The sequence below is a fragment of the Caretta caretta genome, chromosome 9 (genome assembly GCF_965140235.1).
Source record: "Caretta caretta isolate rCarCar2 chromosome 9, rCarCar1.hap1, whole genome shotgun sequence".
NCBI classification, from domain to species: domain Eukaryota; kingdom Metazoa; phylum Chordata; order Testudines; family Cheloniidae; genus Caretta; species Caretta caretta.
In genome coordinates this window covers 43569615-43594115 of record NC_134214.1, presented here as the reverse complement: position 1 = coordinate 43594115, position 24501 = coordinate 43569615, and the positions used below count along the sequence as shown (strand labels likewise).

General features: G+C 43.5%; 1 protein-coding gene across 3 annotated transcripts in view; it reads right to left on the bottom strand.

The window, feature by feature from the left end:
* Window positions 1-22527, bottom strand: part of LOC125642570 (glypican-5-like) — a 610585-nt gene extending 588058 nt beyond the window's left edge. Inside the window, exon 1 of one of the 3 annotated variants that reach the window (XM_048864161.2) lies at window positions 21924-22527. In XM_048864161.2, coding sequence (XP_048720118.1) covers window positions 21924-22119 — 196 coding nt within the window. In that variant the 5' untranslated portion in view covers window positions 22120-22527. The remainder of the gene's footprint in view (window positions 1-21923) is intronic. The other 2 variants (XM_048864160.2, XM_048864159.2) reach the window with 2 other exon arrangements.
* Window positions 22528-24501: the final 1974 nt, after the last annotated feature.

Genomic DNA, 24501 nt, shown 5'->3' with positions numbered 1-24501 from the left:
ATCACCTTAAATTTTACTCTCCTTTTTTTATCTCCCCCGAGGTGCAAATGTTTCTATGCTCCCCCGTCTCCGTCTCTGAGGTTATCGCAGATTAGAAGGTGAAAAAAACCGCACTTGCGATGACATGTTTTCCGAGCTTATGCAGTCCTCCCGCACTGATAGGGCACAGCTTAATGCATGGAGGCATTCAGTAGCAGAGGCCAGGAAAGCATTAAGTGAGCACAAAGAGCAGAGGCAGGAGCACAAAGAGTGGAAGCAGGAGGTGATGCTAAGGCTAATGGGGGAGCAAACGGACATGATGAAGTGTCTAGTGCAGCTGCAGAAAAGCCAACAAGAGCACAGACCCCCCCCCCGCTGTATCCACTGTACGACCGCCTGACCTCCTCCCCAAGTTCTATATCCTCCTCACCCAGATGCCCAAGAATGCGGGGGGGATAGGCTCCGGGCACCCAGCCACTCCACTCCAGAGGATGGCCCAAGCAACAGAAGGCTGTCATTTAAACAGTTTGCTTATTGTAGCCACACTACAAATCAGCCCTTGCCCTTCCCTCCTCCCCCACCCCACTCCGGCTACCTTGTCAGTTTTCTCCCTTTTTTTAGAAATAAAGAAAGAATGCATGGTTTCAAAACAATAATTACTTTATTTCGAAGGGGGGACGGTGTTTGGCTTACAGAGAATTAAAATTAACAAAGGGGGCGGGTTTGCATCAAGTTGAAATACACATAACTGTCACACCGAAGCCTGGCCAGTCATGAAACTGGTTTTCAAAGCCCCTCTGATGCGCAGCACGCCTTGCTGTGCTCTTCTAATCGCTCTGGTGTCTGGCTGCTCAAAATCAGACCCCAGGCCATTTGCCTCAAATTCTCACCCCGCCATAAACGTCTCCCCCTTACTCTCACAGATATTATGGAGCACACAACAAGCAGCAATAATAATGGGAATGTTGGTTGTGCTAAGGTCTGATCTAGTCAGCAAACAGTGCCAGCGAGCTTTTAAACATCCAAAGGCACATTCTACCACCATTCAGTACTTGCTCAGCCTGTAGTTCAACTGCTCCTTACTACTGTCCAGGCTGTCTGTGCACAGCTTCATGAGCCATGGGAGCAAGGGGTAGGCTGGGTCCCCAAGGATAACTATTGGCATTTCAACATCCCCAATGGTAATTTTCTGTTCTGGGAAGTAAATCCCTTCTTGCAGCTGCTCGAACAGCCTGGAGTTCCTAAAGATGTGAGCGTCACGCACCTTTCCCAGCCATCCCACACTGATGTCCGTGAAATGTCCCACCAGCAATTGCAGCACCATTGAGAAGTACCCCTTGCAGTTTACATACTGGTTGGCAAGGTGGTCCGGTGCCAAGATAGGGATATGCATTCCGTCTATCGCCCCACCACAGTTAGGGAATCTCATTGCAGCAAAGCCATCCACTATGACGTGCACATTTCCCAGAGTCACTATCCTTGATAACAGAACATCAATGATTGCATTGGCTACTTGGATCACAGCAGCCCCCACAGTAGATTTGCCCACTCCAAATTGATTCCCGACTGACTGGTAGCTCTCAGGCGTAGCAAGCTTCCACAGGGCTATCGCCACTCGCTTCTCAACTGTCAGGGCAGCTCTCATCTTGGATTCCTGTGCTTCAGGGCAGGGGAAAGCAACTCAGAGATCCAGGAAAGTGGCCTTACGCATGCGAAAGTTTCGCAGTCACTGTGAATCATTCCATACCTGCAACACTATGCCGTCCCACCAGTCTGTGCTTGTTTGCCGGGCCCAGAATGGCGTTCCACTGTATCAACCAGCTCCACTGCCACCATGATGTCCCAATTGCCACAGCCCCTGCTTTCAGGAACATGTCCATGTCCTCATCAAAATCGTCCTCGTGCTGGTGTCTCTTAGCCCGGTTCTGCATACACTCCAGGATAATGCGTGACGTGTTTACAATGCTCACAACAGCAGTGGTGAGCTGAGCGGGCTCTATGCTTGCCATGGTATGGCATCTGCATTAGAGCAGAGTTGCAGCGGAAGCGGTGGATGCCGACGGATGCCACAAGAATAGATACTTACACAGAACGACAAGAGGACCTGCGAGGTGGATTCATGGCAGCAGGAGAGCAGAGTTGCAGCAGAAGCAGTGGATGACGACAACATGGAGAAATTTGCTATTAAGACTGAGCTCATTTACAAGAGCAGGAGAGCAGAGTTGCAGCGGAAGTGGTGGATGATGACGGTTAGCAGTTGTACTGCACCGTCTGCTGACACCCAGGACACATCAGAAGTGGTGATGGTGAGCTGAGCTGAGCGGGCTCCATGCTTGCCGTGGTATGGCGTCTGCATGGAAAAAAGGTGCGAAACGATTGTCTGCCATTGCTTTCACGGAGAGAAGGGCGACTGACAACATGTACCCAAAACCACCCGTGACGATGTTTTTGCCCCATCAGGCATTGGGAGCTTAACCCAGAATTCCAATGGGTGGCGGAGACTGCGGGAACTGTGAGATAGCTACCCACAGTGCACTGCTCCGTAAATCAATGCTAGCGCTTAGTGTGGACATACAAAATCGACTGTATAAAATCGATTTCTAAAAATGGACTTCTAAAAAATCGACCTAATTTCATAGTGTAGACTAGTGACAGCACTTCCACTTTCTGTGGCAGTGCTCTTTGAATGTGTGATGCTGGAGGAGGTCTTTGCACTTCCCCTTCCCCACTCCTTTCTTCTATACACCTTGACCGTGGATAATGCTTTGGTTGTTCTGGATACAAACTGGCATTTTCTTCACAACAGTTGCAATGAGAACATAGTAATTATGCACTGGGTAAGAGAAAGCCCACAGTGAAATCACGTCAGAAGAGGCCTCTTGCCCACTTCCAAAGGTCAGGGCTAGGTGTAGCCAGCATAGTTAACTGTATCCGATGTAGGTTCCTGCCCCTACTGGGTGAGTTTAGCAGTAGGGTCTATTTCTGAAGATAGGGAGTCTGCTGAGATTACTTGAATTAACAAATGTTCTCATCCCAAGAATAGGAGAGATGAAGGGTTTTTTGGGACAGTTTCAAAAGCCTTCACACCCTGACTACAGATCAGGAAAATGTGGAGTCCAACATGGAAATCTGTGAAGCACTTTCAGGTGTGCTGATGGAAAAGACTCCATTACCCTCAGGCAAGTCACAATGCTTCTGGGCCTCAGTTCCTCTCTCCTATCTGTTTTGACTATGTAGATTGCCATCAATTCAGAGCTGGGTCTGTCCATTATTGTGTGCGTCTCTGTACAGTGCTTAGCACAATGGGGCCCTGAAGCATCATATACATAAATAATTTATAATAATAAGCCTTGCTTCTCCCACCTGAGACACCAAAACAAAACACCACTGACAATACATTGTGCTGATCTTCAGATCATCATGTCTCCTTTCTTGCCTGCTTTGCTCATCTGTCAACTAGTCAACAACATTGACGTTTAGATTATTGTTATTATGCTTCAGAGTTAAAACACCATGGAGGTAGATGGGACAGTTCAAACCTCTCAGTGCTGTTGTTTCAAGCTGGCTGTAGACTCAGGCAGAGGATGATGTATTGGTTACACTCAGTTCCCATTTGGGAGGTATCTTCACAGCCATAAAGGCTAGAGACTTGTACTCTGCTTCCATTTCAAACACAATATGGCAGTCTCCAGAAAAGCGTACCAATGTGACAAATTGACATAAATTGACCTAATTCCACCTCCGCTATTGATCTAAAATATCAGCATCTTTGATAGTAACCCTAGAATGAACTTTTGGATTCTTGTCTAAATCAATAGCCCTTTAAGAGGAAAGGACATTAGCATTTTAACTAATTCCTCCCCAGAGGAGTTATTTCTGTGAAGGAGGGATACAGAGAATGGTAGGTCAGAGTTCAGGAACAGAAAAATATACCAGAATCTTTAAGCTCACAAATAGATAGAGTCAAGTCACAGTTACTTTTTTGGGAAGGCATATTTTTATGTTTCCTGACTTATCTAGGGCAACCCAGATTAGGAAGGGAAAATTTGATTTATTGAAGCTTGAATCCATAAAGCTTGAAACTAAGGAGGTGATATTTTAGCCCACTAAACTTGGAATGGCAATAAATACATTTCCCTAGATTTCGATAAAACTAAGAGCTTTTAGACTCCAATGTCTAACACACCTGAAAACACTAATTTGAAGACACTCCTTTGATTGGTTCATTTGAAGGCAATGATCTTTAACAGTTCTTAGCTTCCAGAGTTCGGTTCAATTTCTTCATTTGGTGCTCTCGCCTTCAGACTTATTAGAGAGTTATTCTAGACTGCCCATATAAATGTCATGTATCTCTAGGACCATGTGTCACTCTGGAGGGGGGCAGCCTTAATGTGAAGTTGCTCCATTTGGGATACAATCTGGCTCATCCTGCAAAAGTATACCGTGTGAGGGGATACCTCTACTGCTAACCCTTAGCTCAGCTACACAAAACCCGAGTTATCATTTGCTGATCACTGGAGGGAGAGTCAGCTGCCAGCACACCATGTACCTGAGGTACTATGGCCTTCCCAGCTATAGAACCCCCATCTTTCATTTTTGCTAGTGTGGAGAGAACAGCTGCTCCACTGATAGTGGAACTAGCCTAGGAGCTAGGCCTAGAACTAGCCTTGGGCCCGTCACTTAAGCCCAGACCCTCACTAGGGGTTAGGCACCTAAATAGCTTTGAGGATCTAGGCATTAGTCTCTCTGTGCCTCAGTTCCCTCTCTGTGAAACAGGGATACATATTGTGATGTTACACACCATATTCTTCATATAAATAGTTATGATATAATATGTATGGCATGACTAAGATATGTTTTATGCCAGAGGGGCCATGTGAGGTATCATTGAAAAGGTTATGATCTACTGAATGTGTTTATCCAATTTGTATGCATGTATCTTTTTTGTATCTGAAGCTAGGAATATTGACCATGTATCCATATTTCAAATGTGCTACTTTGGGTGATACCCACAACTATCCCTTCAGGTTCAACAATGAAAACGTCAGACAGGGCTGATGGACCATTAAGAAGAAACAAAGACTGTGAAGATACTGCCTGATACTCTCCTGCCTGAGAGGTGACACAGGACGTAGTTCTGACACTACCAGGTCAGGTGGTCCTGTCACCCGATACAAAATACCACCTTGGACACTGCTGGCACTTTTCCACTGTAGGGGGATGGGGAATCAAGCAAAGGATTCCCACCTTAGGAAAACCCTTTTTAAGGGCTGTGGAGGGGGTTGATCTGGATTCTCCTCCATTGCCTACCCAAAAAGAAGGGCTGCTGAAAGAACATGAAGGGACAAAGGAATTAACCCGAAGGGAAAGGCAGGGGTGAGTCCAAACTGAGACACGGGTCCAGTCTGTAAGAAAAATAATAGAAACTCTGAGCTACAGAAACTCTGCATCCTGCCTAAATTCAACATTTAGGGTGAGAAATTATATTTTGTAACCTGTTTCTTTAGTGAATCAAGCTTAATTTGCGTGTTTTTTTTAAATTTGCTTAGTAATCTGCTTTGTTCTGTTTGCTATCCCTTATAATTACTTAAAATCTGCCTTTTGTAGTTAATAAATGTATTTCTTGTTGATAACATAACCCACTTTGTGCAATTCATATCTGCAAGGGGGACAAGAAGCTGTGCATCTCTCTCTCCACATTGAGGGAGAGGGCGAATTTTTAGGAGATTGCGCTGTGCAGATCTTTCTATACACCGCAAGACAGTATTATTTTGGGTTTGCACGTGAGTGCTGGATGAATCCTCTTACACAGAGCTGACTTCAGTCTGTGTCTGCAGCTGGGTGTGGCTCTACCTGTGTGCATATGCTGCAAGAGGCTGGAAAGCCTAATTCAGGGAAACCGGTAGAGGCAATCCAGGCTGGTGGAGCAGGAGGGGCTCAGTGAAACTCCAGTACATCAGGTGGCATCCCAGATGTGTGTGGGGGGGGGTCATTGTCACACACATATTTCCATGCTTCAAAGCGATGCTGGGAGGATAAAGTGGTGTTCAGATACTACAGTGAGGGGGGGCATAAGAACCTGAGATGAACAGGATCACATCAGGTGGCCAAAATCCAGGAGGGAGCATATCCAGCATCTTTCAAGCCAGCAGTAAATAGCGTTGTAGTTAAGGTTGCTTCACTACTGTTCAAACAATGTCTTAGGCCACATCCATGCACCTCTAGCACTCCTGCTCCATGTTATCGCTCTGCACTTCTCACTAGCATCACTGCAAATGGGACATGACTGAATTTGGCCCTTTGTGAATAGTTTTTTTAGTGGATTCTTCCTGTTCTCTTTCATTGTACCACAAATGGTGGATTAAAGTGGTTTGGAAGGGCTTGGTTTTGCTTTAAAAAAATCTGGTATTTCTTTATACCATTTTTGTATATGGTTCTATACCCCATCTACAATGTTAAAAGGTATGAAGAGGAGAAAATTTTAGTCTAATATTAACATTTATGAAAAAAAGACTTTGGGCCAGATCCTCAGCTAGTGTAAATTAACATAGCTCCATTGATTTCAATGACCCTGAAGTTGTAATTTTCTAATCACACTTCCTTTTTGCCAGATTACCCTTCTTTTCCAGGCATCTACCAGCACAAACATATATGGCAAACAGTCCTGGAGATAGATTTCACTGAAGCTACACTGAGGTATATCTACTGAGGACCTGGCCCTTACACTTTCTCAAGTGTAGCATTTTCATTTCACAGCACTCATTTAACTCCATGTTTGCGGAGAACAAAGGGAAGACTGTGCCAATGTCCTGCTACTTAGACTTGAACTAAGTGGAAATGAACATGTAGATGTAAAAGTAGCCCTTTTCAAAAGTAAAAGGACTTTGTCAGGGTCCCTATGTGCATGGATGGCTTGCAACAACAACAAAGCTGGCTTTGCACATCACCCATGTCAGAGATGTGGGTTTTCAAGTGCTCTAAGGAGTTCAAGCTATTTGGGGGACCTGAAAGGCTCTCTCAGGTAATGTCCAGCTTCTGTATGCTGCTTTGATGTGCCCCTAAGAATGAGGAATCTTAATATGGAGATGTGTGTGAGGTTTTTAATTTGGAAATATCCCTTCTATAAACTAGAAAATCTTGCTAGACTTTACCTTTATTAATATTATCTAAGATTTTTTCAAACCTAGGAGCCTAAACTTAGGCTCCTGGGTCCTTATTTTGGTATTTGGAAATTCAGGCCACTTATTTAAAGTGTTGGACATCCAACAACTCCCACATGGGTTTCATATTAACAGCAGCATAGTAATATTTATATTTATTGACACTCCTGATACCCTCTAGAATTCTATATCTTTCAAAGTTTTCCATAAGCCAATACTTAGTTAAATAGAAAAGGACTGTAGACGTTAGGGAATTTGTGAGAATTTGATCCATTTCTTGTGCATAGTACACAAAACATATTTTCTAATTGCAAACATGGATGTGTAAATATAAGTTTTATTCTCCTTCTCACTATGCACACTTAACCCCCAGTAGCACTAATGGGAATTATGCATGCATAATGAGTGGAAAATAGACCCTTCATGAATAGGGCCCTTGTTGATATAATGAATACATTTAACCATTAATGTTTCGGGATCTGCTGAACTATCCTGCAAAGCTACTATGACCTATCTGATACTGTGAGATCATGAATGTGGATTTCTGAAATTCGTTTTTTGTTTTTAAAAGGACTCAACACAAGTACACCAAAACGAGGGACCTGTGCTACACTGCTCTATCCTGAAAAGGTTGGCTTTCCAGAATGGTTTGTCATATGTATTTTGTGCAGGAAGAACCCTAGAAAAGCTGTGGTCGGGGAATAATTAGAGAAATACAACATCAAGAAGGGCCCAATTCAGTCCTCAGAAGCATATATACAGTTTCCATTGATTTCAATAGAAACCCCATGGAAATATAAAAACACTGAATAGAAGTTATACTGTACACTCAGAAAAACGGTTGGTGAAGCAGTAAAGTGAGAATGTTCATTAATGAAGACTTTTGCTGGAACAACTTGCTCTCTGCTGCAGCCGTGGAGTCACTATGGAATTGCCTGACTACAGGTGTCAGCTAAATTAGAGATCAAAATGCAAAACATAGCATCTGGGGACCTTACAGGTATTAATGACACTTCCTGAAGGGTTCAGAGTCCATAAAATAATGAATATATTTACTAGCATCATCTATGAGAAATCTAGAATTCTTCCAATATTTTGAGTGCTTTGTGTAGTCTTCAAACAAGAACTCTAAAATTTCAAATGAGAAGCTTCTCTATACATGAATTATGCATGCATGAATAAACTGAAAATATAATCAATTTGGTACCCTCTTTTAAAACTGATCTTCCAAAATAAGCAAATTAGATGCAATCTTATTTTAATTAACACATCCGGTGGACAGTGCTTACCCAAAACCTGACATGGGGTTGCAGCATTTTGTATTACTACTTTGTCAAACATGGACAATGAGCCTGGTGCTGTACAGTACAAGAAATAAAGGCACTTCCTGCCCCAAGTAGCTTCAATTTTGCATGCCATACCGTGTGTAAGATCCCTGGATCAGGGACCATGTCATCTTGTGTGTTTGTATAGCACCTAACACGATGGGGTCTCCAATTGATTGGGCCTTTGGGTGATATTACAATGTTGAATCATAAAATAATAGTGCCACGGAACACCCTATATGACTTTCCATGGCCAAAAAGCATGAGAATGATAAGCTTCCCATTTTAATGATACATTTACCACAAAAAGCTGAAACCTCTATTACTGCATTGCAGTAAGAGTCTAGTATATTGTACCTCTGAGCTATAAAATTTATAGCCCTGTGATGTAATGGTTAGGCAAATGGACTGTATGACTCACTGTGTAGCCTTGAACAAGTATTAACCTCCTTGGCTCGACTTCCTTCTCTGTAAAATGGGAATAACAATACTTTCCTTACCTCCCTTGCAGGGGTGTTTTAAAGATTAATGGTTGCTAAATACTGAGGACATGTAAAGTGCTAATCTGGGTACCATTATTATTACAAAAAATGTTTAAATCTAGCCCAAGGTTAACCTAACTATTGGATGAAAAATGACCATGTTTTCCTAAATGATCTGCAAACCACCATACACCCTTTCCATTGCTGGAGTTGCAGTGAGAGACCAATGTTTGTAAATGGCACTTGATCAGAGAAGTTTCATCACACTTATGCCTGAATTAGCTAGCCTTCTGGATTGAGCTCTTGGTCTGGCGCTATAGCTGCTTCAGAAAAAATCCAAACATAAAATATTATGCAGAAACATTTTGCAATTTTAATTTAAGCATTTCCCCCGCTCCCAAAACAGCATGTGTCCACAAGTGCTTAGCAGGAAGTGGTGACAATCTGTTGCTTCAGTTGTCTTTATCCACAGAAAAGATAACTTGTTATATATTCGCAAAAAGAAAAGGAGTACTTGTGGCACCTTAGAGACTAACCAATTTATTTGAGCATAAGCTTTTGTGAGCTACAGCTCACTTCATCGGATGCATACAGTATGCATCCGATGAAGTGAGCTGTAGCTCACGAAAGCTTATGCCCAAATAAATTGGTTAGTCACTAAGGTGCCACAAGTACTCCTTTTCTTTTTGCGAATACAGACTAACACGGCTGTTACTCTGAAACTTGTTATATATTAGGTGAGGCATGCATATAATTTCATCTAGTGGTGCTTCCTACAGAAAGTACTCTATATAATATGAATGAAACGTATTACATCTAAAGAGGTATTTAGAGAACATATAATATGTAAACCAGGATGATTCAATCACATTAAACGAGGATGTCTAATCAAACCGACTGACAAGACTGAAAGACTGGGCATAAATTCTCAGTGTGTCACAGACTTGGCTGCTATTAAGAAATTAATTCTGATCTATCAAAATACATTTTCCCATAGAAGCAGATGCTGTGCTATATACTGATAAATGATGAGTATCTAATGAAGTATTATTAAGCATATGCCTTTTTTCATGTCATTTTATGCTTTCATGTAATGGGGATCTAATTAAAGTCTTTGCAATACACTGAATTTTGTCTAAGGGTTTTATACACATTTTTACAGATAAGAGAAAAATCTGCTGTATTGTATAGAGTACATTTCACATATATCTTCATTTCTATGATCCTCATCTTCATGCTAGCTTACATGATTAATTCTTATAAAAGCTCTTACTAATTTTGATTTTATTGATTTACATACCGCCTATTACTATGGAAGCTTTGTTTCCATTTATCATGTTAATCCCTTTTTATTAGCTCTGCCCTTTTGGAGAAAACCTATTACTATAAATAGAAAGAGGGCTAAAGTCTTACTGTACTGTCTGTAGATAAACAAAAAACCACTCCTAACATTTCCTACCATTGTTACCACCAGTTCAACTTCCGCCATGGGAATGCTAGTGTAGAAAGAACTCTAGATAGTCATCAGCTTTTTAAAGGACCATGTTGTGCAACCTTGGTTTTCAGTAAACTTGTTCTGAGTCTGCGATATAGTACACTATTGGAATCACTAGATCTTAGGAGAATCAAAATAAATAAGCTCCACAGAATCTTCCCAGCTGAGATAGTGGCTCTGTGGCTTCTATCTCCGATAGGTAGTAGATAGATTTCTTCATAGGTTGAGCTGATCCTATCAAGTGGTTATTAAAGACTCTGTGGGAATTCTTCCAACATCTGGACAATATACAGTACCTACCTGTTTTAAGTAGTTGTTAAGCATCTAGAACAAAGGACTGGAGTCCAGTGTCTATAGATATGTCATTCTTGGACAGGATGGACTTGAAGTTATCTGCTGTAACTGTTCCTGGAAAAGGAGCTGGATCTGACAGAGAAGTTCCATCTAATCAAAGACATGAAGCCTAGATATGTCCAATCTTCATCTGAAGAAGCAGAGAAATTTGGCTCAAGAAATATGCAAACCTCACAGGACTAGCTGCTCCTACAGAACTGTCTACATTCCCTTTGTAACTTTTTGGAGGCTGTCATAAATATAAAGGGAAGGGTAAACCCCTTTGAAATCCCTCCTGGCCAGGGGAAAGCTCCTCTCACCTGTAAAGGGTTAAGAAGCTGAAGGTAACCTCGCTGGCACCTGACCAAAATGACCAATGAGGAGACAAGATACTTTTAAAAACTGAATGCTTTTTCATTGTTCTCAGATCCAAGGGTTTGGGTCTGTGGTCACCTATGCAAATTGGTGAGGCTTTTTATCCAACATTTCCCAGGAGAGGGTGGGGTGCAAGTGTTGGGAGGATTGTTCATTGTTCTTAAGATCCAAGGGTCTGGGTCTGTAGTCACCTAGGCAAATTGGTGAGGCTTTTTACCAAACCTTGTCCAGGAAGTGGGGTGCAAGGTTTTGGGGAAGTATTTTGGGGGGAAAGACGCGTCCAAACAGCTCTTCCCCAGTAACCAGTATTAGTTTGGTGGTGGTAGCGGCCATTCCAAGGATAACGGGTGTAATATTTTGTACCTTGGGGAAGTTTTGACCTAAGCTGGTAAAGATAAGCTTAGGGGGTTTTTTCATGCAGGTCCCCACATCTGTACCCTAGAGTTCAGAGTGGGGGAGGAACCTTGACATGGTGGCACAGTGGTGGGATTAACCTGAAATCATCTGAGATCCAGTTGAGATTTTTTGAACTAGAAATACAGATTTTAAAAAGGAAATTTTTTTTTCTTTGGAAAGAAAGTCCAGAAAGCAGCTCCATTCCTGTTCTGTCCCTGGCAAGAGCAGCATACAGAGAGACACAGACCCTTTTTTCCTCCCTCCTCCCAGCTTTTGAAAGTATCTTGTCTCCTCATTGGTCATTTTGGTCAGGTGCCAGCGAGGTTACCTTTAGCCTCTTAACCCTTTACAGGTGAGAGGAGCTTTCCCCTGGCCAGGAGGGATTTCAAAGGGGTTTACCCTTCCCTTTATATTTATGACAGAGGCGAGCAGGGAATCTGTTCTTTTCCCACCATTTCAACAACTGCCTTAACCAGAGGCTTGCTTCCACAGTAGATAGGTGCAGCCATTAACTGCTTGGCTTGAGAGTCAACCTTCCATGACTTGAGCCTAAGCAGAAAATCAAGCTGCAAACTGGAAAAGACAGGCTTCAGAAACAAAGGGCACAAAGACTGATATCTTCTGCAAAATGGGTGTGGACCTTCTGTGCAAGTTTATCTATACATGAGAAATTGGCTCTTGTGAGGCATACTGCTGGTGTGAAAGCAGTAAGTTACAGTGCTCTCATGCATTTTTACATTAAGAAATGTATTCTCACATCCCCTAGGTTCTTTGGCTAGAAATGTCCCACAGAAGGGACTATCACATCTTTCATTAGAAAGGTAAGAACAGCACCTCTCAACCTCACCCCCTGGTTAGTAAAAGAGAAAGACCACTTGATTAGCTTTCATGCACTGACTAGAACCTCTGAGTTTCCCTACTAACTGAGCAATCCCACACAGCTTCTAGGTCTGCTTGAAGTGTTGAATATAAACGGATACAAAGTCCCTTTTCTGAACCTGAAGAGAAATACTATCTAGTCATTCAGCTGCCTTCCTTGGTTTTCTTACCCCTTTTTCTTTCAGTTGCTCTTGCTCAGGTTGAATGTCCAGGCTGGTGGTCTATTTTTAATCATGATCTCCAGATATTAATGAGGATATGGGTAGATGCTATGGATATCATCCCCTGAACAGTCATGCTTAAATTCAGAAAGTGCTCCTTTCTTAAAACCCAAAGCATACCTGCAGAAGAATGAGGAACTTGCTTTCCTATTGGTTTTGAGATGGAATTTCAAAGGAATCTAAGGAAGTTTATAGATTCCAAGGCCAGAACAGATCATTGTGATCATCTAGCATCCTGTATAAAACAGGCCATAGAACTTACCCAGAATAATTCCTAGAGCTGATCTTCTAGAAAAACATCCAATCTTAATTTAAAAACTGTTAGTGATGGAGAATCACCATGACCATTGGTAACATGTTCCAGAGATTAATTATGCTCACTGTACAAAATGTACACTCCATTTCTAGACTGCATTTGTCTAGCTTCAACTTACATACATTGAATCATGTTAAATGTTTCTCTGGTAGAATGAGTGAAGAGCCCATTTTAAAATATTTGTTCCCATGTAGGTACTTATAGACTGTAATGAAGTCACCCCTTAACCATCTCTTTGTTAAACTAAATAGATTGAGCTCCCTGAGTCTCTCAGGCATGTTTTTCAATCTTTTAATAATTTCTGTGGCTCTTCTCTGAACCCTCTCCAATTGATCAACGTCCTTGATAGGACCCCAACTCCATTGAAAGGCAATAAATAAATAAAGCCTAATTACTTCATTTTATAGAATTTTTTGAAGAATTTTTATAACTCAGAGTATGAACTTGAACTATGGGACCATTTGCTCTTTTCTTTTTGTAACACTGGGAACTTGCCAAATTCCTCAGCTTCTGCTAAAGTTGAGGAAGATGAACCTGAGGATAAAAGGGACAGCATAAATCCAATATAACAAGAGGAGGATTAATTTCCTTTATTATGTTTAGAGGAGAGTCTGATCTGAATCACTAAAACAGAGTCACTTTTTGTTAACCTGAACCAAATGTTCATACAAGTCACAGAGGATACTGCTGTTTTCCTGAGGTTCAGGGATAGGAGGCTAGAGACTTCCATCTGTCTGTGGCACACCAATTCCATCTTGATGAGAAACTAAGCAAATATAAACAGATTCTCTGCTTATGGATTGCACCTGGGGGGTGGGGAGGGCATTACAGAGTGGGCAGCTGGTCCCATATGGGCTAGAAATTTATTAAGAGGTGGGGGAAGCAGAGGGAGAGAAGGGAAAATATTGCCACTGGCAGGAGTCCTGCCTGTTTCTACAACAAACCTGGTGAGGTTCATACTTCTAGTGGAAGGTTGGAACCTGAAGACCTGTGAAATGCTAGCTGAGAAGAGTAATGGAGGGAGCGTCACTGATCCCAGGAGCTGCAGGCTGCTGAAGGGCAGTCATTCTGAAGCAGCAGGGAAGCAGGTGCAGTAGCAGCAATCTGAAGCAGACTGCTGAGGCCTCTGGAATAACTGCTGCCTTACCTGAGCTGTCTTCCCTCTGAGTGGGGAAGTTGGGGGATGGGAGGACCTCAGATTCATCCTCCCATTGATCAGAGATCTAGTCTAATCTTTGGCTGCTATGGAGGTGGGGGCACAAAGAAGGAATTTGCTGGAGGAATGAAGAGACCTCAGCAGACACCCTGCCAGCCAGCTAGCTCTATCTTGATCTTTTATAGCTGCTTTACCTCTGCAGAGCTCAGAGCACTTCACCAAAGATGTATCATTATCCCCATTTTACAGTGGGAAAAACTGAAGCACAGAGCAACTTGCTCACAGTCACCCAGGAGGACAGCAGCAGAGCTGGGAATAGAAGCCAGGTCTAGTGAGACCCAGTTCAGAGCTTTATCAACTATTGCACGAGTCTGGTCCAGAATCCGTGCCTTAAACCACTAGGAAGAAGCCAAGTGTGTATCTAGTGTACACGTGAATTTCATATACTCTAGGAAAAGGGGACATACTGTACAACAAAGCACGATCCGGGAGCTTTGGCTAGCCAACTGCAATTGCAGAGATTTTCTGCAGAAAACCATGAGATCATGTAAGCAAACAGAAAGGAAAGATTTATAAAATTCACCTAAAACTTCTGCATCATTTCTAAGCATTAAGGGAATCAGGCTTCAGCACCAGCCACAACTCCTCATATACAACCCTGGTACAACGCTATTGATTTCAGTGGCACTATATCACTGATGAATTGAACGCATGGGATCACAGAGTCATAGATTAGGGTTGGAAGAGACCTCAGGACCATCTCGACCAACCCCCTGCGCAAAGCAGGAGCCCAACTAGTATCAAATATCCGAGTTAGGAGCAAACTTGAATATAAATTACGATTCAGAACAGATCATTTCAGTCACTCACTCTGATGTGGCAAAGCTTTCCAGGGCCAATGAAATGAGTACATTTTGCATCTGGCATACGCCAGTTATGAGTGACTGGCAGAATGCTGCTGTGAGCAAAATATGTTTCAGTACCACGCCTTTAGCGGTGGGTATTACACAGTTCTAATTAAGATGAGAGAAATAAAGAGCTGAGCAGTAATAAAAGGAGCAAACAGGAAAATAAAGCAGTGCATGACCCATTTTATAATAAAAAAAAGGTATATTAAATGGATATTCTCAGACAGCTCCTGCTTAACTCAATGGAAACTTTGTCACAGATTTCACTTGGAACTGATGCAGTGCAATGTGCATACTGTAGCAGCAAGCAGTTATTGATAGGAATCTATGTATTTCTTATAGCTATTCAGAAAGAGAATCAGTTTTCATGTGAATGCATAAAGTAAATTGTTAACTCATGCCTGATCTTGCTATTGGATACTCAGTGTATATCCATGGTAATAGACTAATTTACCAATGTAAAGGTCTGAGATCAGGCTCAGAAGGGTAAAGAAGTTGTAATTAGGACAAATACCAGTCCATGGGCAGGGCAACCTGTGTATGTTAGAAGTAATAGAGAAATAAGAGTAAGCATGACAAGGAAGATATTTAGATACTCCTTCACAACGGGCAGGAAGGCAGCCATTTGGGAGGTAACAAATTACTGGAGTAACTATCCCTCCAAAGGTATTTTTCATGAATAGGATATAGATTTAGAGCCCATTTCTTCCAACCTTACTCACACAGTGCAGTACTTTTTCTGGGAATCACCCCAGTGAAATCAATGGGACTATTTCTGTAACAACATGCTAGTCAACAAGATTAAAGGAGACAAAAGTGAGCCTTTGGAGAGGAAGGATGTTCTTGCGGTTAGGGGACTGAACTAGGCATCAGGAGATCTGGCTTCTGTTTCTGACTGTGGCACCACCTCATTGTGTGAAAGTAGGCATGTTGCTTACCTTTTGCCTCAGTTTCCCAACCTGTAAAATTGGAAGAATACCACCTCACAAGGGTGCCGTGAGGCTAAAGATATTAGTGTTCAGATGACATGCAGATACTATGATGCTTAGCTTCACAGAAAAGCTTATAAATATGGGAATGTTAAACACTGCATATGTGCAAATGGAATTTAAAAATAAATTCCTAGTCTCACAATATATCATTTACTAGCAGCCCCAGATGTGGAGGGTTTGAGTACCTTGTGGTGTCTAAGTATCAGATTTGAAATATCTTGATCCCCTGGAATCATAGGCTCTTCATTCAAATTTTTAGAAGCACAAATTGAATCAATTCCACTGGTAGCAGGGAAAACATCCCAACCTTCCCTCAGTTTGGAGTAATTGGAATAAGAGGCTCCTGAAAATCCCCAACAGCTCCCTTTAGAATAGGACTAGTGCAGGTCATTGCAAGCGAGTCTTTCAGATGACATCTTAAAAACAGAAGCCTTCTCTGCAGTGAATGGCCCTTAAGGAGATCAAGACATTTTTCATAAGGTAGTGTTTGCTCAGATGTCCCTGGCCAAAAATTTCCCTTCTCTACACTATTGTGCAGCATGCAAGCGCTCTTCTTCTAATCTACATGTAACTGAATTTCAGTCAGGAAGCGACTTGTGTGTGTACTGCATTTACTGTATAAGGCCATCTCTGCAGACTTACACCCAGCTGAGGAGTTCCACTGAAGTCATTGAACAGGAACTACAATTACTTCAGTGGAGCTACACCCATTTATACTGCCTGAGGATCTGGCCCATAGTCTGGAAAGTGCTTTAGGATATAAAAAATTAGTTTTATTATTAGTTTAACAGGCACCACCTATAGAAGGAAAATAGCTCCCCCTAGGCATCCTACACCCTCCCTCAGCCTGATATGCAAAGGTGCAGCTCAGATTTCTAAGTGCTATTCTAGTCTATTAGGTTCTTGTACTGCCCTCAGCACTATAGTATCTGAGCACCTTCCTGTAGTATGTTAAGCAATGTGACTAACCTCTGTCACATGGGTCATATTCCTTCTCCTATCTTCCCCGCAGGGAGTAAATTGTGTGTACAGTGAAATATTTTGTTTTGGTGGTGGGATCTGGAGGGAAAAGGAGGAATGTTGACATCACACTTCTATGGGCAGGTAGGGTTCTCCCTTCTGCTGGTAGGGAATGTTTGATAACCCAAATATGGCAGGACTGAGCCCATATATTACATCTGTTTACAAGCTTCATAAAAAACATGTAACAGTAAAAGTGACACAGTTGCCTCTTACTGAGATGATCCTTCCCTCAACTGAACTGTAAAGTCCATCACATCATACTTCTGCTGTGATGCCTACAAGAAATCAGCCAACTACAGCTGGCCAGGTCAGAGGGAGACAAAATTTATTTTAAAAAGCAAAAAACAAAAAAAAAAGCCATTCAGATGATTCAGAACTATCCAATTGTGCACACAGGGCATGATCCAAAGCCACTGAAGTCAGAGGGAACTCTTTCCATTGGCTTCAATACATGTTGGATCAGGCCCTCAGCAAGCCTTTATAACTGCATGACCTTCTTACTGTTCCTCTCACCTAACCCCTTTCCCTCCTAGTGTGCATTACCCTCTGCTGTGTACAGTCTAATTAGATTGTAAACTCTTTGCAAAAGGGACTTTTTCATCCTGTGTGTTCATACAGCGCCTAATACAATGAGGCCTGCAATTCTGACTGAGGCCTGAAAGTGCTACCACAATATGAACGACAAACAATAAAAGAAAGAGCTGGTCACTGTAAAAATAATTTGTGGTTTCCTGCCAGGGGGAAGAAAACCCCACAACCATAAAGGTAACCAAATGAAGAACTGATGTACTGGAAAACACTAATACTTAATTAAGAGGACACAAGATAGAAGGCATTATAGCCTGACAACAGATATTGTTAAGCAGTGGAGTTGGGAACACTTAATGCACAGAGAAGATCAATATTGCCCTTTGTGCACTTCTTCCCTCCCCCTACTTAATTAAAGGGAAACCTCCATGTCAGCCAAAGTTTAAAAGCACATTAACTTTTAAACATCTGTAGCTATTCTCTTCTTTACGTCATTTATTTTTGAGAGTTTGCTAGTCAATACGAACATTCTACGTGAAAGTAGCACACTATGAAGACTACCTTTCCTCTAAAAAATCACGACAGATTACTACTTGACACTACACTGAGAAATCTAACTTCACCATGCACAGGCACACCATCAGGCCATCTCTTCCTTCTGAACACACGCCCTTTCTCCCTTGTTTTGTCTACGATAGTAGGAGTTTCGCAAGAGAACGGAAAACAAACACACACACAGGCAAGCTTTCCATTAATTTTGGAGAGTTTCTTTCAGAAACAGCTTTTTAATTTCTACCCACAGAGACAGTCATCCACCAGCTTGTCAACTCTCTGAAATACTTAGGGGTTAGATCAGAGGGAGGCAAACTACAGCCCACGGGCCACATCCGGCCCACGGGACTGTCCTGCCCAGTCCTTGAGCTCACCCCAGGCCTCTCCCCTGTTGTCCCCCTGCCCCAGCAGCCTCAGCTCACCGTGCCACCAGCTCCTGCCGGGCAGCGCTGAGGCGTGGCTGGCTCTAGCTGGGTGGCGTGGCTGCCAGTCCTGCTGCTCTAAACGGCATGGTAAGGGGGCGGGAAGTGGGGGGGGGGGTTGGATAAGGGACAAGGGGTCCCAGGGGGCAGTCAGGGGGAGGTTGGATGGGGCGGAGGTTCCATGGGGGGGGGCAGTAAGGGGACGGGGGGTTGGATAGGCGTGGGAGTCCTAGGGGGCGAGGGTGTGGATAGGGGTTGGGGCAGTCAGGTGACAGGGGGGTTGGATAGAGGGTGGCATCCTGGGGGATGATTAGGGGCAGGGGGTCCCAGAAGTGGATGGTCAGGGGACAAGGAGCAGGGTGGGGTTGGATGGGTAGGGGATTCTGAAGGGGACAGTCAGGGGCAGGAAGTGGGAGGGGGCGGGGCCAGGCTGTTCGGGGAGGCACAGCCTTCCCCACCTGGCCCTCCATACAGTTTCAGAACCGCGATGTGGCCCTCAGGCCAAAAAGTTTGCCCACCCCGGGTTAGATAGTTCCATGCATAGCTGAGATGTAAGACACCCCACCCCTTACCATTCTGGGCCTTCCCAGGTTGTAACTCCGGTCACAGCATGAAGAACAGATGCCACTTGACCGATACTTCCCTTTGTGGACAATTGGGTGGGAAAGGGAGCAGAGGAGTGAGGAGCCTTGACTCTGTGCCCACCAGCCAAAGAGTAGATTCCTATCACACAGGGGGAAGAAGCTGCTCCACAAAATGGGGTGAAGCAACTTATTCTCCTCCCTAGAGCATACAGGGAGTAAGGAAAGAATTAGAGTGTTCCAGGTCACAATTAATTCATTGGTCTGCTTCTGGGGTGGTGCAGATATGAGCCACCCTTTATATGGGGCAGACGGGAAAGTCACAATCTAGCACTAGGGAAACAGAGGTATAAGAAATGCTTCTTTTGCAAAAATAACCTGGCATATTTTAGGAAGCAAGAAAACAGGTTGTGTCCAGACAAGTCTCATCACACATTTCATTAGCTTTTATACGTATCCCTCAGACCCTTTTGTAGTGCCTACCTACTCCTGGTGTCTACTATTTTTAGCACAAGAGACTACTAAAATAGCTCAGGTTTTCAAAACACTGCTCCTATGAATCTCTTTGTGTCACAAGAACTTTTATCCACAGATCTCAAAGTGCTTTACAAGGAGAAGGAAATTACCCCCTGCACTGATTCCACACAGTGGGTTACAAACACACGACTTGCAATAACGGAACAGTCCATCTGGTCTAGTATTCTCTCTATGAGAGTGGCCAGCACCAGCAGCCTGATCCAAACCCCAGTTAAGATTATGGGAGTCTTTCCACTTCAATGGGCTTTGGATCGGACCCCAAAAGATTTAGAGAAAGAGATAAAAAACAAAACAAAAAAACCCAACCTAAGTGGACATTTATGCAATTGCATGTCTATAGCCTTAATCACTTCCTAACCATAGGCAGTTAATAGTTGACTTATGACCTGAAACACCAGGGTTGACAGTCCTTATGCCTTTTGATCCTAGCTCTTTGAATTATATTCTTAAAACATAGGCATGCTATAGTCCTAGATATAAGTGTCCAGATAGATAGATGATAATTCATATAAGTATTTAACCATTGACGCTACAAAACTCTTTGCCTCTGCAATATCCGGTGATGATGAGTTCCACAGGTTAATTATGGACTGTGTATAAGAGGTATCTTTTAATAGGTTTGTTCTTTAATTGTGTGCAGAGCTAAATAGAAACACCTGACCAATCTTTTCCATACCATTCATTAATGTACATGGGATAAATATTACAGATACAATATTAGCGATGTAAAAGCTAGGTTCTGTTTATTATTCTATACCTCCATGTTGCCTCTTATTCACCTCTCTAAACAAAACAGTCCTAACCTTTTCCCCAATTCATCTTGCCTCTGAATTAGAAAATTACCATGCATCTGTTTAGAGAAAGCAAAGAAAAAAAATCAAACTTTACTTTATACTTGATAAGAGCTCCCTGTTGACTCCATTATGCATCCATTTTCTATGTAAGGGATTCTGGAAAATGTTGCAGTCTTAAGTCTTTCCCAGACATCACAACATTTTTTTTTGAAAGTTAAAAAACGTGGAGATGAATAGGAAATTCTCAGATCTTGTTTTCATACCATTTTAGTGAAATCCGATGTATGGAGACAATCAATGAACTATATTAGCTCACTTTTTTTAAAAAAAAGTACTAGCAAAAGCACAGCTGCTACTTCTAATTATAAAAAAAAAGAGTTGCCTTTGATTTTAATATGTGCCAAATGTATCCAGTTTTGTCCTACCTGTGATCTAGTTAAAAACTGGTGCTATAAAATTTTCCACTTTGCATGAATGTAGCCGCAAAACTGTATGGGTCAAATTCTCCAGTGAAGTTAGGTCAGGAGATAATTTGGCCCTATAAACCTAAACCACTCCTAGCCATGCGGCATGGTGCAATGTATGTCCTCTTCTGTGGCCGGGACCCAAGAGACTTTGGAAGTCTTCTCAGATCCAGAGAGCCACAGTGATTTACTGAGTTCTGAGATTTGTTGCAATAACAACTTCTTGGAAAGTAAACACAGGAGTGTAAAATGGAACTGGAAAGAGCAGAGCACTAAGACTTGTCAAGGATAAAGAGTATCTAGTATCCTTAGCTATGAGGGAAATTTGAAAACATTTCTCTGTTTTGTTCCCTGTCTTCAATCTTTCTCAGACATCCAAAAAAGTTGATGTTTTTGTTTTGTATTTAAAAGCCACATGGACCACAACAGTCAGACACTCTCAGATGCTTTTCTGAAGGGAACTTTCTAAGGGAGGTGGGAAAAGAGATCTCCACAGTGAAAATGAGTCATGAAACTTTGTCGCAAAAATGTACGTACATTTAAGTTTTAGTTGGCACTGTTTCCCCCATTTGGCCTATGATCGCTGCCCTTTCCTCCACTGAGAAAAATGCATGGGGCTGGCATTATCTGCCCAACTTTGCCCCTAACCTGTGCAAGGGTGACTAAGAGAAAAGTTCAACCAGTTCTTAAAGGGGACACTATCCCCAAATGCGTTCATGTCTCTGAACTATTTGCAGGAAAGTTCATCTGCTGTTGTCCGCATCTATTTAAACTCCATTGCATCCTCCCACCCTCCTTCTCTCTGGCTTGGGGACTTTAGGTCTCCCCCTTGTCTTGATGTTGATCTGGGTGCTGGTTAGCCTCTGTCCAGATTTCCAAAGAAGTTTCCTTTAGGTTTTAAAGCGTGTCCAGGCGGGAAAACTTCAGAGCCCCTGCTCCCAAAGGAGCCTGGTGCAAACGCGGGGTGGCTGGGGAGGGGGAAAGGATTAAGAGGACAGTACTGACCAGCAGTGGGCACATCGGGAACCAGCTTGAGGGGGCCGATCTGCCGGATCTGAAACGCCGTCCTCACTTCGTGGCAGCTGGGAGACTTGCCTGCAGAGACCCCGCCGCACAGCCCAGCAGCCGCCGCCGCCGCAGCGAGCAGCAAGAGCCCGAAACGCTGCCGGCTCAAGACCCCAGGGCTCCTGTCACCGGCCATTTCCACATTCCCCCCAGGGGCAGAGCCAAGCCAGGGACCGCAGCGCGCCCCCCGCTAATTAGTGCCCAGGAGCGGGACCGGCCCCTGGCGAAGTTGCGAGCCGCAGGAGACTGGGAGGGTCTTAGTCCGCTCGGGCACCGAGCGCTGCCGCCTCCGAACGCCGGCACCAGCTGAGCAGCCTCGCACGTCCGAACCCCGCGACCAGCTGCGCTCGCGTTCCCGCCGCCTGCCTTCAGGGAGGGCGCCGGGCGCTCTTGCTGTTGCAGCCCAGCCCCGCTCGCTAGGCAGGGTCTGGGAGGGGAGCAGCGGGTCTGCTCATTGGCTTGTGCTATAATTAGACTTAAAAAAAAAATCTGGAGGGAGTCTCCTTTAAAGCCGCACTGCCTGCAGCTAGTGGGCAAGCTCGCCGCCAGCCCAGCCCGCTCGCTCGCTGTGTTAGCCACCCCGGGGAGCCCCCACCCCGCGCTGAGCGTGCACAATGGGCCGCCGGGCGACTCGAGGCTGAGCGACACGCCCTGCAGTGCAACGCCCAGTTGGCCCAGGTCTGTCAGAAAGCCAGGGTACCCAAACGTGGGCCACGGGGAGAGAAAGCACTAGAGAGGCACTCCTGCCCCACCGAAACCCACGGCAGATCTGCTGGGCTTCAGTGCGGCAAAGATCCCACCGTCGGGGTTATCCTTCCTGGGGGCTGGGAGCTGGGCAGAATCTGTGCGAAAGGGACGCCACCAAACCCAATAGCAGGAGAAAGGGAAACGCACTCAGGCCAGACTTGTAAAGCTCTCTGTACACTGGGTAGAGAGATACCCCAGGAGTAAGGAGCGCTTTGACAAGGCAGCCTGGTCCTCTGTAAGGCATGGGACTTTGAGGAAGGAGTGGGAGCCCACGTGTCTTGGCGCTGCCACTGACTTCCTGGGTGGCTCTCAGTCAGTCACTTCACCGCTTTCTGCCTCAGCTTCCAGAATTACCATAATCGACTTGAAACTTAAAATCTGTGCCAAGCACTCTGAGATCCTCAGCTGGAAGGAACTCTGAAAAAAAACAAAACATTTAGTATTGTTTATGTATAAGTTTTGCTGGATCCCATGCAAAATGCATGGCACTCAGATATAAGGATGGGGCTATATAACCATCTAGATAGCTCCACTTCAAACCAGGCCAAAATCTGACTCCTGAGTTCCACTTTAATTTAACTTCAGAGTTCCAGGGGTGGGGGCACAAATCCACCTGAACAGACAAAAGGGATTGGGGGGGGGGGGCAGGAGGAAGGCTTTCTGGTCTTCAGAGTCACTGGAACTTTTAAAAAAAATTTGCAAAGTGATACATGGAATAACATCTGACAGCCTCTGTGGCTTATAAAACCCCAGCTATACCATACAGGTATCAGGGACCTTTGAGTAGGATCAATTTACAGCAGGGTTTCCAGAGATGGGGAATCCATACTAAAAGGAACACGTTCCCCAGGGGAATGTAATGCCTGGTTCCCAAGGAAAATAGATGTAAAGAAGAGGGAGGAAATAGTGTTTAATGACATCACTAGATTTAAAAACAACAACAACAAAAACCTAAGCTCAGTAGGCTGGAAAATCCTGGGTGAGTTTGCTTGTTTTATATTCCAAAAATCCATATAGAGGACATTGAATGCCAAAGGAGAGTCCTCAGGAAACAGTTTATAATAATGACCAATAGACACTATTGTAGACAGGAGTACCTTTAATTTCACACTCAGGAAATCCATACATTTCTCTCTACTGCTAATAGTCAGTTCTTGCAATAACTCAGTAGCCATTTAAATTCTATTGCAATTATATAGTTTCTCAAGCAAAACAACATTGAGAGTACATTGCAAACCCATTTGGTGCTTTAGATGATTCCTGGAGGCATCAAAAACACATAAACCAATAAATCTGCCTGCAAATGTATCAAGTGTCAGGAAGGGCTTTTCCTGCTAAAGGTACATATCCATTTATAAATTTGTTAAAACAGAGTTTACATGCTGACTGTGTTACCAAAATAAACTATTTTTTTGTTTGGGGTCCTGATCCCATATTACCTATACAGGCTGTCATAAATATAAAGGGAAGGGTAAACCCCTTTGAAATCCCTCCTGGCCAGGGGAAAGCTCCTCTCACCTGTAAAGGGTTAAGAAGCTAAAGGTAACCTCGCTGGCACCTGACCAAAATGACCAATGAGGAGACAAGATACTTTCAAAAGCTGGGAGGAGGGAGAGAAACAAAGGGTCTGTATCTGTCTGTATGCTGCTCTTGCCAGAGACAGAACAGGAATGGAGTCTTAGAACTTTTAGTAAGTAATCTAGCTAGGTATGTGTTAGATTATGATTTCTTTAAATGGCTGAGAAAAGAATTGTGCTGAATAGAATAACTA